The sequence below is a fragment of the Lupinus angustifolius genome, chromosome LG06 (genome assembly GCF_001865875.1).
Source record: "Lupinus angustifolius cultivar Tanjil chromosome LG06, LupAngTanjil_v1.0, whole genome shotgun sequence".
Classification (NCBI taxonomy): Eukaryota; Viridiplantae; Streptophyta; class Magnoliopsida; order Fabales; family Fabaceae; genus Lupinus; species Lupinus angustifolius.
In genome coordinates this window covers 14,731,925-14,748,753 of record NC_032014.1, presented here as the reverse complement: position 1 = coordinate 14,748,753, position 16,829 = coordinate 14,731,925, and the positions used below count along the sequence as shown (strand labels likewise).

Below are 16,829 nucleotides of genomic sequence, written 5' to 3'. Positions count from 1 at the left end.
TTGAACTAAATAGAAGTCAGGTTTCGAATGAATATTAGGGATGGCAAAAACAACCGTACACGTGGGTACCTGCGGGTAAAACTCGTACGAGCACGGGTACGGGTCATAAACAGGTACCCGTGGGTATTATAAATGAGTTTTTAAAAATATTCGTAGTACATACGGGCGGGTACGGGTATTATGGTTATGGTACCCGTACCCGCAGGTACCCGTTATTTATATGATTAATATGTTATATTTAATTAAAATAAAAATACATTCTTGTAACATTTATTACACTATGTACATTTTTTCCTTTTACTTTGTTTACATATTTTTATTGAGTTTGATAGTGAAACACCCTACAAATATTATTACATGTGTAGAAACGCACATGTTTTACAAAGAAAATATATTTTTTGTTAAAAAAATGAGAACAAAAAATCACACAAATAGAAACCACCAATAAATTTAGCATTTTTGCCAAATATTCAATCAAAAGGTACAAAAATAATTAAGTTTTATCTTATTTGAAACACAATAAATGTAAAAAATTTAAAAATTATTTATAATAGAGGAAACTTGCGGGTACCTGTTGTACCCAGAAATACCCGTGAATACCCGCTCACAAGTACCCATACGAGTACGGACGGATATGTGTATTACTCTTCTATTTTGAAATGAAATGGGTAGCGGGTAGCTACTACCCGTGCCCACCTGTACCCGTTGCCATCCCTAATGAATATCAAGTTCATTAAGTTAAATGTGAGCTCTTACTTATTATTAAAATATAAAATAGAGTATAGTAAAATAAATTATTTGTTAAACATTTCGAAAATCAGTTACGCAACTCGATCCACGTGAAATCAAATTATTCAAAAAATCAGCATTCATAGCTGAACGACAACGCTAGCGAAGAGGATGGGAGTAAGGGTAAAGCCACACACACATTCATAGCTGAAGTGATAGCGCAGCATCGAGCGAAGCTAGGGTTCAGAGCTAGACGCGACACCATTGTTTGTTCTTCCACTCTCCCAAACTCCAATAAGGTTTTCCCCCTTTCAATTTTCTATTACCTTGTCATTTCCTCACTTATCTTTTTTCCTATATCGATTATATTCCCGAATCTTAGAAACAGGGCTCAATTTTAGTTAACACCTTATTCTAGATATCCAGTTACTTAGTTACAGAAGTGGTGTTGTAAATTGTATAATATGTTTCTAGCGTCGTAGCTTCTTGATATGATTGTATAAAAATGATGAAAATTGGGGAGATGTTATTTTGTTAGCTAAGAAATCGTGGATTCAAATCCTGAAGACATTTTTTTTGCTTGACAGGGCAAGATTGTGTATATCTACCATCCACTAGGTAGGAGCTTCGTGCACCGGTCGTCGTATTTTATTAGCTAAGAAATATATCAAGAAGGTAATGAGCAAAGTTGGTACTCGTGAAATTTAAATTTCCAACCTCTAAAACTTATGCATTGGAACTTGGTACTCGTGGAATTTGATCTTGATTTTTGGAGGAAATGCACATACATCTTGGGCAAAAAATAGATATATAGGTGTCAATGGTGTAAAAATGTAAGAAGTCATTCATGGGAACTTATTCATCTTCCGTAGTAGTCACACCACACCATTATGTAACGGGGTCTTGTGAGTAATTGAGGCATCCCAAGTCCAAGAGATGTTAGTGAATCAAGTATAAGTGGGCCACTTGAGTGGTAATGATGTCTCTTGTGAGTGAGTATTTACCATTCGTTGTATCTCTTGAGTGGGGTACTTGAGTTTGTACCGTGGCAAACAACTTGGGGAGGTTTTGCAAGCTTTTACAGAAAACTTATAATCTTCATTATGATATTGAAATGTTCCTTTGAATGTAACCGTGGACATAGACAGAAGGCCTAACCCCGTTTATGGTCCTTGACTCCTTGGTGTGTGTTTTCCCATAATCCCATTTATGGTCCTTGACTCCTTGGTGTTTATGATTTCCCCACCAATCTTTAGGCACCAAAGATAGGAAATGTAGTATTTACAATCTTGCTAGAGGTGGGGAAAGACATGAGATTTGGACCAAGTGAAATGCGTTATGGAGATGACAAAGTATTTATGGAACATGATATCAAGGAAAAGGAAAGTAGAAGAATTACCACTGACACTTTAAATTGCTTGTCCATATTCCCTATCAATTAATTATTGTCTTTGATTTTTATTTTTAAAATAATATTTAGTACCACCGTATTAATTTGTGTTGTAAATTGGCAAATTAACTGGAAACTGAAAGTCATGTTGTAATTTGTGTTTTCAGCATGGTAATTTCTGATTGTTCTTTCCCCATTTTTTAGTATCGAGTGGTTGTAACTTGTGATGTCCATTTCAACTCTAATTTCAAATTGAAATATTTCATGACAGATCAATTGGGATATGTCTTTTGATAGTGCAAAGGAAAATGCATTGGTTGGTGATTCATTGGTGAATGAATGGAAGCAGGACATTGGAAATTCAGATGACCCAGGTGGTGATAATGTTTGCCCTATTGTTGCATAAAGTGTCATGTGAACTAAGGAGCTTTCATTTGTCTCCTATGCTATTTGTTCAGATTCTGTGTGTCGTTTCTCAAATTTATCATTCTTTTGATCTAGCAATATTTACTTTCAGTTTATTCCAATTGGTCAGTGACTTCAGTTGTAAAGAATGCAATGGGCTGATTATCATATATGTATATGTGCATACTCATAATATTTCTTATAGACATGTGTCTGTGTGTATACATGTACATCTGAGTATTTTAATTTATCTTAAGATTTATTTAATCTTTCCCATCCATGTTGGGTTTTGCCCGTATATCTTTTATTAGAGAGCTCAAGTTACAAGTCTAATGAAGAAAGCGATCCAACTAGGGCCGACAAAGTGGGACATTCTCATTGTCGTACTGGGATTCCAACTGTAACTCAAATGGAAAAATTGTATAATACAAAGTATTTTATCATTAAGAGTTTGAACAACCAAAATTTTAGTTTGTCAGTTGAGAAAGGAATTTGGGCTACGCAAGTAAAGAATGAACCGATTCTGGAAGAAGCCTTTCATGTAAGTTCCCTACTCTCTGATCTTCAATTATAATGTTGAAATTTTTTACATGCTTTTGAGTAGACACAGAACAAGGAAAAGAACTTTTTTTTAAAAAAGTGAACTTTCTTGAGAAGTACTTTCTTGTCTTGCAGAATTCAGGTAGAGTAATACTTATATTTAGTGTCAATATGAGTGGTTCCTTCCAAGGGTATGCACAGATGATGTCCTCTATTGGGAGGAGAGGCAGAGACAACATTTGGAGTGATGGAAGTGGTAGAAGTAATCCATGGGGCCGCAGTTTTAAGGTCAAATGGCTGCGGTTATGTGACTTGCCTTTCCATAAGACCATTCATCTCAAGAACCCATTAAATGACTATAAACCTGTCAAAATTAGCAGAGATTGTCAGGTTCCCATTAAATTTAGAGCTTTATTGTTTTTCTTTTCTCTTTAGGATCCTGGAAAGTCATGCATATATTATATCACTGAGTCAATTGCCTTTCCAGGAGTTGTCTCCAGAAATTGGTCTAGCTCTTTGTGAACTCCTCGATGGTAAGACTGATTTAGATGACCCAGTGAGCAGGTAATATCCTATAGAGAAGCAAAATATTACTGAGTTATGAGAGAAATTTTCAGGAGGCTTGCTGTTTACTGGTTTCCACATTTCAGTTCTTCCAGGGATACTTATTCTTTAAAGGGGCAGTCTGCAGAGATTCCAAGTTCCATGGGTGACGAAGCTTGTGACTTCCTCCCACAACATAGGTCTTGGTCAATGCCGCTGCCATATCCTTCTGCACCGTACCATATTCATGCTGAAGTAAATGGATTTCCTTCAGCAAATCATGGATTCAGTGGCTCAAATTTCACTAGAATGTTGCCTAGTAAACATTCTCATTTTAATGGGAATATTCCTAAGCTACAGGTTGAGAGGGACATGGCTTCTCAATTTGGTATTTCGGGTCTTGCTGCTGAAAGCTCGATAGCTAGTACCCTAACTGAGGATGATTTTCTTGACATGGTATTGGAAATCCTTCCGTCTCTCATGAACTATTTTGTTTTGATTTGCACCTTATTTTCTGTTTCTTTCCCTCTTTTTTGTTTGTGAAGAATTTAAAACAAGTCAAACTAAAGATGGCCATGCGTTATAATTATACTCACAATTAATGAATGTTTCCTCATATTCGTTGTTCAGCACATTGGTCAGGGAACGTGGGTCCTCTGATAGAAACAGAAAAATTACATCAGTACAACAACAGAAAATGTTGAATATATGCATTAAATTAGAGTAAGGTGTGATGAAATGTATGTTATTGAAAGAAAGATTAGCACAATGCTAATGCAATAAGAAAACTCCCAGAGTCTAGGCTCCTACACTAGAGGATACTTCCTCCTATTTATCTATACAATGTTCATTCTTTGGTACCCCCTCTTACTTGCCTCACTACTCAAATACCCCTGTAACATAATCACATGCGTACATTTGCCACGTCACTAACTAACTTCTTTCTCGTTCCCCCTGGCCCCATTTTGTTTCTTCTAGAATAAACCTTCCATACAATAAGCTTTTCCTTACTAATGCCAACTTCAATATTACTAATAGGTCCCTTAGTCGGGTTCAGGTTTCTATCATTGCCCTCCCCTGTAGCCACAACCTTGTCCTCAAGGCTGAAATTAGGGAATTGACTCTTCAACAAGTCTTCATTCACCCATGTCGTGTCCTCTGTGGCCCGTCCCTTCCATTTGATCAACCTCTGCTTCACCAACAAATCACCTTCTCGAACGTCCCTTGCAGCCAAGAGTGCTTTTGGTTCCTCCATGTCTTCCACATCAATCTCTAAACCAGCAGACAGTTCTGACTCCAATGTATATTTTCCAATTGCTTTCTTCAATTGAGAAATATGGAACACTGAGTGAATTTTTGCAGCTTCGGGCAGCTTTATTTAGTATGATACTTCACTTATTTTTTCTACTATCGGGTAAGGCCCAAAATACCTCAGAGCTAACTTTTGATTGATCCTTCTTGCTACTGTTTGTTGCCTATTAGGTCTCAATTTTATGGACACCCATTCCCCCACTTCAAAAGACACATCTCTTCTCTTTTGATCAGCATATTTCTTCATTTGTTGTTGTGCTCGGAGCAAATGATGTTTCAATTGCCGCAACGCCTCATCCCTATCTATCAATTCAGCCGCCATTGCCTCTACCCTTGTCTCACCTTGTGATAAGCGAATTAGAGGAGGAGGTTTTCGTTCGTACACCATCTCAAAAGGCGTTGCTCCGATGGACACATGGTAAGAAGAATTATACCACAATTCAGCCCAAGACACCCAATATGACCAATTCTTGGGCTGTTTGGATGCAAAACAACGCAAATAGGACTCAAGATATCGATTAACCACCTCTGTTTGACTATCTGTTTCGAGATAATAGGAAGAACTCATCTTCAATACTGTCCCTTGTAATCTAAACAACTCTTTCAAGAATAAACTAATGAACAAAGGGTCTCGGTCACTTACAATGGATTGAGGCACCCCATACAAACAAACTATCTCCTTGGTGAACACCTTTGCTATTTTCCTGCCAGTGTAGGGGTGTCTCAAGGGAATGAAATGCCCATACTTTGACAATCTATCCACTACTACAAAAATAGCTTCAAACCCTTTTGGCTTAGGGAGACCCGTGATGAAATCAAGAGATATCTTCCCAAGTTTGATCCGGAATAGGGAGTGGTTGCAATAAACTTGTTGGTGATGCTGCAGAATATTTTTGTCGTTGACACACGTCACAACTTCTCACAAAATTCTGCACAGTTTTTTTCATCCCTACCCAATACAAATTTCCAGCCATTCTTCTTTATGTCTTGAAAAATCCTGAATGACCCCCTGTTGAAGAGGAGTGAAATTCTTGCAACAACAAGGGTATCCAAGTAGAATTTGAAGCTAGAACCAACTTGTTTTTGTAGAACAGTATCCCTTGCTGCAAAGTGAAACCGGGATGTGTATTTGGTTCAACTAACACCTCCTCAACGATCATCTTCAACTTGTTATCCTTCCTCACTTCACATTGCACCTCCTGCACCTGCAACCATGCTGGAAAAGAAGTGATGTTTTTCAACTCACCTTCATCAAACATCCTTGACAAGGAATCCACCACCTTATTTTCAGGACCAGGTTTATACACAACCTCAAAATGATAGCCTGAAAGCTTGGCCATCCAATTTTGTTGAGTTGCAGCAAGTGCTTCAAACTCTTTTGATCAAAATAAGCAACAAATTTCCTTCCCAACAGATACGGCTTCCAGTGTTGCACCGCCAATACAAGTGCCATCAATTCTTTTTCATACGTTGATTTAGCCAAATTATTTTTTGATAGTGCCTTGCTAAAAAAAGCAATTGGTCTCTTCCTTTGCATCAAAACAGCCCCTGCTCCTCTTCCCGATGCATCACACTCGATCTCAAATGGTTTAGTAAAATCCGGAAAATCCAATATTGGTAAAGTAGTCATCACCCTTTTTAATTCTTCAAATGCTTGCAAAGCCTCCTCTCCCCACTTGAATCCTTCCTTTTTTGTGAGTTTAGTTAAAGGTTTTTCTATTTTCCCATAACCTTTGACAAATTTTCTGTAGTATCTCGTCAATCCCAAAAATCCTCTAACTCCCTTCAAGTTTCGGGGAATTGGCCAGTCCGCTACACTACTTACCTTGGCGGGTTCTACTGCTACTCCATCTTCTAAAATGACATGGCCTAGATATTCAACCTCCGTGCTGCCAAAAGCACATTTCTTCCCACTAGCCACAAATCCCTTGTCTTGTAACACCGCAAGGACTTGTCTCAAATGTTGTACATGCTCATTCCACTCCTTACTATAGATCAATATGTCGTCAAAAATACTAATACAAACCTTCTTAAAAATGGTTTGAACACTTGATTCATTGTTGCTTGGAATGTGGCCGGTGCATTAGTTAATCCAAATGACATTACCAAAAATTCATAGTGACCTCGTGCGTTCGGAAAGCAGTTTTGTGCACATCCTCATCCTTCACTTTTATCTGATGGTAACCGAACTTCAAATCGATCTTAGAGAAATACTTAGCGCCATGCAATTCATTCAACAACTCCTCCACCACCGGTATCGGGTACTTATCTGGAATGGTAACCTTGTTGAGTTCTTTATAATCGACACACATCCTCCATGTATCATCCTTTTTTTTAGTAAAATAATCGGGCTAGAAAAAGGGCTAGAGCTATGTCTAATGATACGTTGTTGCAGCATAGCCTGTACTTGCCTCTTTATTTCATCTTTCTGGTGAAACGGGTACCTATAAGGTCTCGCACCGATTGGGGACGCTTCCTTCTGCTACACAATCGAATGAGCAGTGTCTCTTTTAGGTGGTAAACCCTCCAATTCTTTGAAAACCGTTGGGAACTGAATTAACACTTGGTCTAGCTCTTCTTCCTCTTTAGTATTTAATTCATGTTGTATGATAACATCAGATTCCAGCTCTCCATCTCCCAACAAACTAAGTAATGCAGAATTTGAAGAATATGACAAAGATTTAATTCCCTGTAATTCTACTACTTCCCCCTTCCAAAGAAAAATCAACACCATATTCTTCCAATCAAATGTTACTTTGCCGAATGTTGTCATCCATGATGCCCCCAATATTAAATCCAGATCTCCAAGCTCTAAGACAAAGGCATTAATTTGAGTTGTAAAATTGCCCAACAATTTTAATTTGTTGCACTTGCCCATGGTAGTAACCATATGACCATCTCCCAATTTCACCCCTAATGTTGCCTTCTTCTCTACCGCTAAACCTAATGTTGTTGCCACTCTTGGATCAATGAAACAATGGCTTGCATCGCTGTCCACCAACACCTGGATGTGGACCCCATTCAATTTTCCTTCCAATTTCATGGTAGCAGATTGGTTCATTGCCTTCACCATTACATGCGATTCAAAAATTCCCAGAGCATTGCATTCAACTGACAACTCCTCTTCGTCCTCTTGAATTTCTACAGCAATAATTTCTCCCTCATTGACCCTTTCATCATCATTCAAGACTACCAAACGGAATTGCTTCTCTACACATTGATGTAAGGGGTGAAACCTCTCTCCACATTGAAAGCATAACCCCTTCGCCTTACGATCCATCAACTTGGAATACGACAAGTCATGAAAACCCCTATTGCGATAAACTCCAGCGTCGTTTTGTCGTGTCTTGCCCAAACTCGTCACCATCGGGGTACTGGGTGTAGATTGGGTTGTTCTAGCATAGTTTACACGCCCAAACACACTACCTTTATTTGGACTCAGGTTAAAATTTGACCTGTATCCGCTTCTTTGACGCGGGTTATAAACTGACCTGAATCTCCCTTTTCCACCTGACCCATTCTCTACATCCTTTGTCCACCTTCCATTACGCATCATCCCACTGTCTCGAGGATTTAAGAATCCATATAATTTTGTTTCTACGTCGAGTGCCATTTTCATTGCTTGAGTACGAGTTTGTGGGTTGAGGGTACGAACCTTCAAACGAATTTCCGGTTTAAGACTCCCAAGAAATAACCCAAATATTGATCCTCTGGAAAACAAATCACTTGAGAAGAGATGTACTTGAATTCATTGATGTATTCTTCCACATCTCTTACTTCTGCAAATCCTTCAAATCTTCAAACGGATTATCACTCTTTCGTCCACCATATCTCTCAATCAACGTCGCCTTTAATTTTAGTCAAGTAAGGTCATCCTATGTTTTCCTCCACAGCCTGAACCAATGTATGGTCGTACCTTCCATACATACCTTTACTTCTTTCGACGATCCTTGTACCTCAAAATAAGTTTCTGCTCTTGTGACTTAGCCGACTGGGTCGTCACCATTAAACGATGGGAGTTCCACCTTCTTCACTGCCATCTTGAACTCAGAACTTGCCTCTTCTGATATGAACGATGTGACTTCAGGGGTGGGACGATCTCGCAACTTCGCAAATTCCTCAATCACCATTCTTTGAAATTCCTCCATTCGAAGACGTAAAGATTCTTCCAACATTGTGAACTTCCCTTCTAACGCGTCAATTCTATCAGACATCTTCGGTGGCATGGACAACTCAACGTGACACTAGTTCCTCCTCGTATCTGGTAGGTTGGACCAATGATAGAAACAAAAAAATTGCAGTAGTACAGCAACAAAAAATATTGAATATATGCAGTAAATCAGTGTAAGGTGTGATGAAATGTATGTTAATGAATGAAAGATTAGCACAATGCTAATGCAGTAAAAAAACTCCAGAGTCTAGGCTCCTACACCAGAGGATACGTCCTCCTATTTCTCTTTACAATGTTCATTCTTTGATACCCCCTCTTACTTGCCTCACTACTCGAATACCCCTCTAACATAATCACATGGGTATATTTTGCCACGTCACTAACTAACTTCTTTCTTTCTCCCCCTGGCCCCATTTTGTTTCTTCTAGAATAAATCTTCCATACAATAGGTTTTTCCTTACTAATACCAACTTCAATATTACTAATAGGTCCGTTAGTCAAGTTCAGGTTTCTATCATCCTCCCTCTTGAAAACATCTTGTACAATTAGTTATATACAACTATAATAACCAAGCTTTAATCCCACTAGGTGGGGTAAATATATATTTCTTTTTAGATATATACAACAACAATAACAATTGGTTACATGCATGGTAATTTTTTTTAAAAAAACATACTAAAGATATTTGCTACAAATATATATTTAACCCCTCCACCTTATGGTTTTTGGATTCGTCCTTGACACTAATGCATCAATTTGTTACTGGATTGGCCGGCTGAAATTCATGTGGTGTCTCACATGGCTCTGTTCTTGCCCTTCATTTTTATTTTATTGCCTGCTCCCCCTTATTGAGTTCCTACAAGCTGGAGATGTTGATTAAAATCTGTCGTGTGATGCTGGTGTGAGAGTTCTTGATTTTTATACAATTGGCATTACTATTTGCTTCATTCTGCGTGTTTCCTCTGTTGACTGTCTCTTTCTGTGTGTTTTGGTTGTAGTCTTATGAAGAATACCTGGAGTTTCATGACAGATGTAGGAAACAATTATGCTCCGGTGTATGTATTGCAGATAAATATTTTTTCACTCACTTTCTTGCACGTGTCTAGTAATGTATGAAGCCATAACTTGCTCATCAAATTCTTGCAGGCAACTAAACCATATCAGACACAGTCAGGACCATCAAGAAGTAATTCACATGATGATGATAGGTAAATATTTCTTGTTACCAACACTCAGGACTCAGGATTATTAGTCAATTATGTTATTTCTTAACCGGGATTACGTAATTTTCAGGATCGTCTACAAGCCTGTCAGAGACCGGAGCAGAAGGATTCATCAGTAATAAGTAACCTTTGAAAGTTAAATTGTACTTCTTCCAAGATTAGGACATAATGTTGTACCTCATGTACCATATTAGGTGACTCAAATTCAGTGCTTAATCGAGGCGTGTTTACCAAATTGTACAAAATTGTGATTGAGGAGGTGTCCCTTTATGTGAATATTTCTATATTTCTTTGGAAGATTGTTGCCAGCGATGGGTCATTTTGGTTTAATGCTTTTGTCATTGATATATGGGATTTTTGTGGCGGTCTAGAAGATGCTGAAAATGTAGATTATAGCTTCATATCTTTATACTTGCTGCCATTTTATGATGTACTCAGATTACTTTTACATATGAAAACTTTTTTTGGATTTGGAGGGTTAGAAGTTAGATACATAAGACTATGTTAGCGTAATTGGTAATAAAAAATAAATAGGTTTTTGTAGTTTAGATTATTGTTATGGATTCACCAATGGCTTTTTTATTTATCATTTCTCTATCAGTAGGTGTCACTTTTATTTTTCCTTCAACACATTTATTTCTGATCTGGTGTTTTAAGCTATTGCTATTTGCTAACAATTTAGGGTTTGGTTTCCGATGTACCAAAAATAAAAATTTAAGTTTGTTTGGGAATAGGATTTTGGAGGGAAAGAGAAAATTTGCAAATCATATCATAAGTGTATCCAACATATAATTTCCAAACTAACCCTTAGTATCCAAACATTTGGGTACCATAAAGCATCATAAATTTATGGTTTTCAATGAATCAAAACTTTTTTTTGATGGTCTACACAACTAAAGAAGTATTTTTAAAAACATGCAGGTTCTCAATCATAGAGGTTGTAAATTAAAACACTTTTAGTACAATTTAGAAGAATTGCGAGAACATATTATCTCGATTGTGAAGCAGTGATGGCACTTAATTGTGCTGGAGCAGAAAATGTGAAACCTAGACAGCTTTCTGATGCAATTTATGAAGTAATAACCCTGAATACCTTGTTCTTGTTTAAATTGCGTATTTATATTTTAAAGAAAATATCATAAGCAAGAATCCACTGCAGAGCAGAATGTTGATTCCCACTTATTACGGGATAAAATTGATGAAAATGATGAGGCTAATGGTGGTGATGCGCCTCCTAGATTTTCAACACATGTGGAGCATAATCCACTTTCTCATTGTTGTGATCTAGAAGACCCTCGCGTACTTCCTGGTTTTGCTTGATGATTTCGAATTTGGAATGTGTTTCAATTTTAATGAGTGATGATGATTCTTGCTTTGTGAACTAAAGGTTATTGGTTCAAGTTATGGAAATAGTCTTCTCATTGCGAGATAAGGTTGTCTATATCTACTATCACACAGAACTAAGTGGGAGCCTTGTGCATTGAGTGTCTTTTTTATTTAATAGTAAATGAATATCCCACCTTGTTCTCTTTCTCCCCAAGGTTTTAAATAACGATTTCATTAGCGGTTTCAGAAACTTCGAAAACTTTGACGTTTTGGACAACTGCGAGTATGTGCAGTTGATATGGCCACGATTATTGTTACATATCATTTCGGCGACTCCCAAAATCTTGACATATTGGCGTCTGTCTGTAGCGGTCGCGGACCCAGATTTATAACCTTGCTTCTCTCTACAATTGCCTCGTTCATTGTGCTCCAGGACCACATCCTCTTTTTTCTTGCCCATGAGTCTAACAAAGCTGTAGGTGAAACCATTGAAGAAATCTAGGTTGTTGTTACCTATTGCAAGCTTGGTTGTGTGGGTTGTGGAGATCATTTTCACAAATGGAGGTACTTTCATTTATTTGAAATCAAACCATATCATTACTATTCTCCAGAGAACTGATTAACATTTTCCTTTTGATTATGCAGTGCTAGTTTCAACTTTCATGTCATCCAGATAAATTAGTCTTACAACTTTATTACAATGGAAAATAGCATATTTAGTTGGTTTAATGTAGAGGGATAATCACTTCAATGGAAATTCAGTGTAGTTAATCAGGTTGTTTACATCTTGAGAACTAGTGGACATGGTCCTAAAGAATTGTATTTCATATTGGGGCAGTCACCCTTTTTCCTTTGTTTAGATCTTCGATAAGGTTGTTTGCCTTATGATCTGGAGTTATTGGTTTGATTCTAGGAAATATCCTCTCTATTTGCAGGGTTAAGACTACGTACATCTATCCTCTTTAGATCCTACTAGGCAGGATATCATGCCTTAGGCTGCCCTTTTAGATATTGTTTGCCTTCATGGAAAACAATTTGCTATGGTGAAATCAAAATGACGAAATATTTCTGTTATATTGGCTGAAATTTTCTATATGAAGTAAATTTAATTTTTCTATTCCCTTCAATATCTTCATATTCTTGATAGAGAACCACATCGAATAACATCATTTTCTATTGGCATTTCCTAGCACTTCTGCATGATTAAAATTTTCACTGGTCTGTTGGCTGATAATTTTTATCTAACAAGAAATTTATTTTTTCTATTTCCTTCATGATCTTGACAGAACCACATATTCCAAAATATCTTGGTAATCTAGATTATATTTTTGCATAAACATTGATGATGGAATGAAAGTAGAGATTAAAATTTTGCTTCACACTTAGTGCATGTTGTAGCTAGAATGACATTGGTTGTGTGGTAGTACAACTTGGTGCTTCTTGCTTATTCAAATATAACAGAGATTGGGCTCCTTACAGAGTGTTCATCAGAGACCCATTCTAGAAACCCTTGAATATATTCCCCTGTCCTATTACCTAACCCGATACGGTTGAATGTCACTGAATATGTCGCTTTCCGGTTCACTTCTGAAAAATGAAGTTCATTTGGATGGACCTTCACTTCAACCCCTTCTGGTTCTGTAACAATGACAGCATAGGATGAATAGGCCTCACCGACATTTGTCACGGTTCTTGTGAATGTCTGTGAGGGACCAAGCACAACTGAAAATGAAGGATAATTGAGATCTCCTTCGGGAATGTTTGACACTGTGGCGCAATTGATTTTTCTCTGTGTAATGATCCCAATTTCATTATTGCTGTAGCCCAAACCACACAGATAGGGTATATAATCATCAGGTTGGATATCATAAACTAATCCAGGGTCATTTGCTCTTGATGGATTCACATGACCAGAACCTGTCGCAAAGATATCTGCAGGCTTGAGTGTTTCATCGACAATAGGTTCAAGTCCTACGTGTAGTAGGTCTGCAGAAGTCATTATGGCAGATTTTATCGCAGCTGGAGACCATTCAGGATGCAAGCTTTTGAGCAAAGCAGCAATGCCACTAAGATGAGGGCATGACATTGATGTCCCAGACATAATGTTGAAATTGGACTTTGAATTGCTGCTGTTATCGATTGCGAATGGTGAAGCAGCTAGGATGCCCGCACCTGGCCCTATGATATCTGGTTTCAAGATGCCAGGACTTGCCAAGTTTGGACCTCTTGAAGAGAAAGATGCAACAGCAGGAGATAGAGAGTTTCCGAGAATCGTTCCCTTAAATAAAATGGTCGCTGTAGGTGTTGCAGTGGAGTTTATATAAGCCTTAATCTTCAGTCCAGCAGCATAGCTTACATGAGTTGCAGGTAGAACATGTGCATCAGCTTCGAGACTGAAGCCATTGATTTCGTCGTTGATGATAATCATAGCTGCACCACCTACTCTTTTCACTTCATTTCCTTTTTCAATTCTTCCTACACCCCCTCCTCTCTCGCACAATACTACCTTGCCTCTGAACTCGATGTCACTTAAGGATCCGCTATCACACGCTGCAGATGCTTGTTTGCCATCCTTTCCAGCATATGCTAAGGGCAGCAATGTTGGAGAAAAAATAGAAGGCTGGAAGACTGATTCACCATCAAATTCTTGCATATCTCCGAGCTTTGCTGTCGCTACAATGCTTCTGTCGGTAGTGCTTGCTCCAACTGTGAGAATCCATGGGGCTCCATTAACTACGGTGCCATATAGAGGGCCATAGTTTCCTGCAGCACAACTCACTAATATTCCCTTCTGAGTTGCTGTGAATGCACCTATTGCGACGTTATCTCTGGAAAATGGAATTGGTTCACTTTGACCAAGGGACATTGATAGTACATCCACACCATCCTCTACAGCTGCATCTAATGCGGCTAATATAATACTCTCGGGACAATTTTCTCCATAGCATACTTTGTATACTGAGAGGTGAGCATATGGGGCTATCCCTGCTGCTGTGCCTTTTGCATTTCCTAGCACTTCTGAATGGTTCACAAAAGCGCCACCCGCAGTGCTTGCTGTATGAGTCCCATGGCCATCATCGTCAATTGGCGACTCTTCTGTCATTGCTTTACCCGCGATTTTGAACGACCTTGCGCCAATCAGTTTGTTGTTACAAGCTGTCCCATTAAGTTCACATCTCCCTTTCCATTTGGGAGGTGGGGGTGAGAGTCCTGCATCACTAAATGAAGGATGATCAGGTTCGATTCCCGAGTCCAGAATCCCAATAATAACTCCTTTTCCGAAGTTTGATTCTTTCCACAACCCATTTGATTGCTGCAACCCCAAGAATTGTGGGGTATGTGTGGTTTGAGGGTGCAGCATCCTTTCCGGATGAGCCGAAATGAAGCCATTCTTCTTTTCTATAGCACTTAACTCCTCTTGAGTGAGTCTTGCAGCAAAACCACTCAGAACATGATGGTATGAATGAATTATTTGTTTTTGTTCCTTAGTGCTCATAGTAGTTGGTGGCATGAATGAATGGTACCAACTCTCCAAATCTTCTGATTGAGCAAATAGCTTTCTCTCTGGCTTACTCACATGGATAATGTATATTTTTGAATCACTTTTCTCAGTGCTCAAAGTGGTATGGGGCATTTCACTTGCTTGAGCAAGAAGAATATGGAAGCTTAACATGAAAATGAGAGCAATGAAATGGAAAAAATCCATGTTAAGAACAAACTTAAATTTTTGTTTGATGTGAAAATGGGATAGGAAGGTTCTTTGTTTCACCAATATTAAGTAAAGGGTGGCTTCTTTGTATCAAAAGTTAGCTTTATTTATAACTTCTGAATCTGCAGTGGCACTTTTGATTTATTTTGGATGTTTCATTTCAATGCTTATTTATTTCATTATAGAAAAAGATTAAAATAAATTATTGGTCCTTATAGTCATCACTTGTTTATATTTTTTTCCTTTTATGTTTTTTCTTTGCAAATCAGTGCTGATAGTTGCAATTACTTACAAAATGACCCCTATGGTTGATTGGAGGCAAGCTACTATTCTTATTTTGGCATTTGCAGCACATCTCTACCGTATAGCAAATGGCTATTTCTGATTTTTAATTAGAGAATATGGTATCTTCTGGTATAATGAGATAAGTTATCTTCTTCAAATACTATTTAATTATTTTCTACAAAAATATTTCTAAAACTAAATAAAATAGTAAACATGACATATTTTTACTAACAGTAGAAGATAAGTTATCTTATAATATGAGAAGATATTTTATTCCCTTTTAATTAACATTATTTAAATTTTATGTTAAACTCATTCAATTGTGTAGCTTAATGTATGAAATTCTCATCTAATTGAATTTAGATGGATTATTAAGTCTTACCATTCCAAGTAAAAATATTGTTTGAAAGTATCTATAAGCTTACTTTTGTGAGGAGTTTGATAATTAAAGTAAAACCTTGGTGTCCATAATGATTGTACCTAGTTTGATTGATTGTTTTCATGAATACATGTAGAATGTACCGTAGTTGCTCACCGGAAATAACCTTTCCACACGCAGAAGAAACATACAAGGAAATAATATCTTATTGCTGATTTAATATTTAGTTTTGTGCCTCTTGGTTAAATCAACGGATGATTCCCTGAGTAAAATAAAATAGAATATACACATTTATCAAATATTTATTGAGTATATATATATATATTGCAATTGTAAAACTTTATATACAGTTATTATATCATTGTCCATTTATTTGTATTAATTTTTTTAAAGAATCAATAATGATAAAACATGAATGATGAATAATACAGTAATAATATATAAAATTTATACCGATACGGTACATATATTTTTTCTCCGTATTTATTTATGTACCCCATTGTAATTGGACCTCCAGAATAACCAATATGTATGTCGCAGGTCACTTTTTATTCTAGTACAAGTGTGTTTCCCTCACAGAAAAGAGTGATGTTTCAATTAGTTTATACATCTGACACATATACCTATTTTTTTAAATAAATACAAAAATACAAGGAAAGAATATCTTATTGCTTATTTTGATTTTTATATTTTCATAATAGGGTAGGGTAATTTTATAAACTATTGTGCAAGAACATTTTTCCTTTAAATTTGCAAATAGAACAGGTATGACCCGCGAGCCTTGATTCAAGTGGTACATGTTTGATTCCCCTTACATT

The 16,829-nt window shown here is 37.3% G+C and overlaps 2 protein-coding genes across 4 annotated transcripts; one reads left to right on the top strand and one right to left on the bottom strand.

The window, feature by feature from the left end:
* Nucleotides 793-10,783, top strand: LOC109350028. Of its 3 annotated transcripts, none has more exons than XM_019591138.1 (9): nucleotides 793-1,028; nucleotides 2,391-2,493; nucleotides 2,836-3,065; nucleotides 3,200-3,454; nucleotides 3,552-3,628; nucleotides 3,724-4,063; nucleotides 10,088-10,144; nucleotides 10,227-10,297; nucleotides 10,383-10,783. In XM_019591138.1, exons 2-9 carry the CDS (start codon nucleotides 2,403-2,405, stop codon nucleotides 10,429-10,431), a joined length of 1,170 nt encoding a protein of 389 aa, XP_019446683.1. In that variant the 5' UTR covers nucleotides 793-1,028; nucleotides 2,391-2,402; the 3' UTR covers nucleotides 10,432-10,783. The 3 variants fall into 3 exon arrangements, with proteins under 3 accessions (XP_019446683.1, XP_019446682.1, XP_019446681.1); XM_019591137.1 differs by having other exon boundaries at nucleotides 3,715-4,063; nucleotides 10,236-10,297; XM_019591136.1 differs by having other exon boundaries at nucleotides 3,715-4,063.
* On the bottom strand, nucleotides 12,899-15,461 carry LOC109350027 (subtilisin-like protease SBT1.2). The gene has a single exon (XM_019591135.1). The coding sequence runs from the start codon at nucleotides 15,342-15,344 to the stop codon at nucleotides 13,083-13,085; it is 2,262 nt and encodes a 753-aa protein (XP_019446680.1). The 5' UTR covers nucleotides 15,345-15,461; the 3' UTR covers nucleotides 12,899-13,082.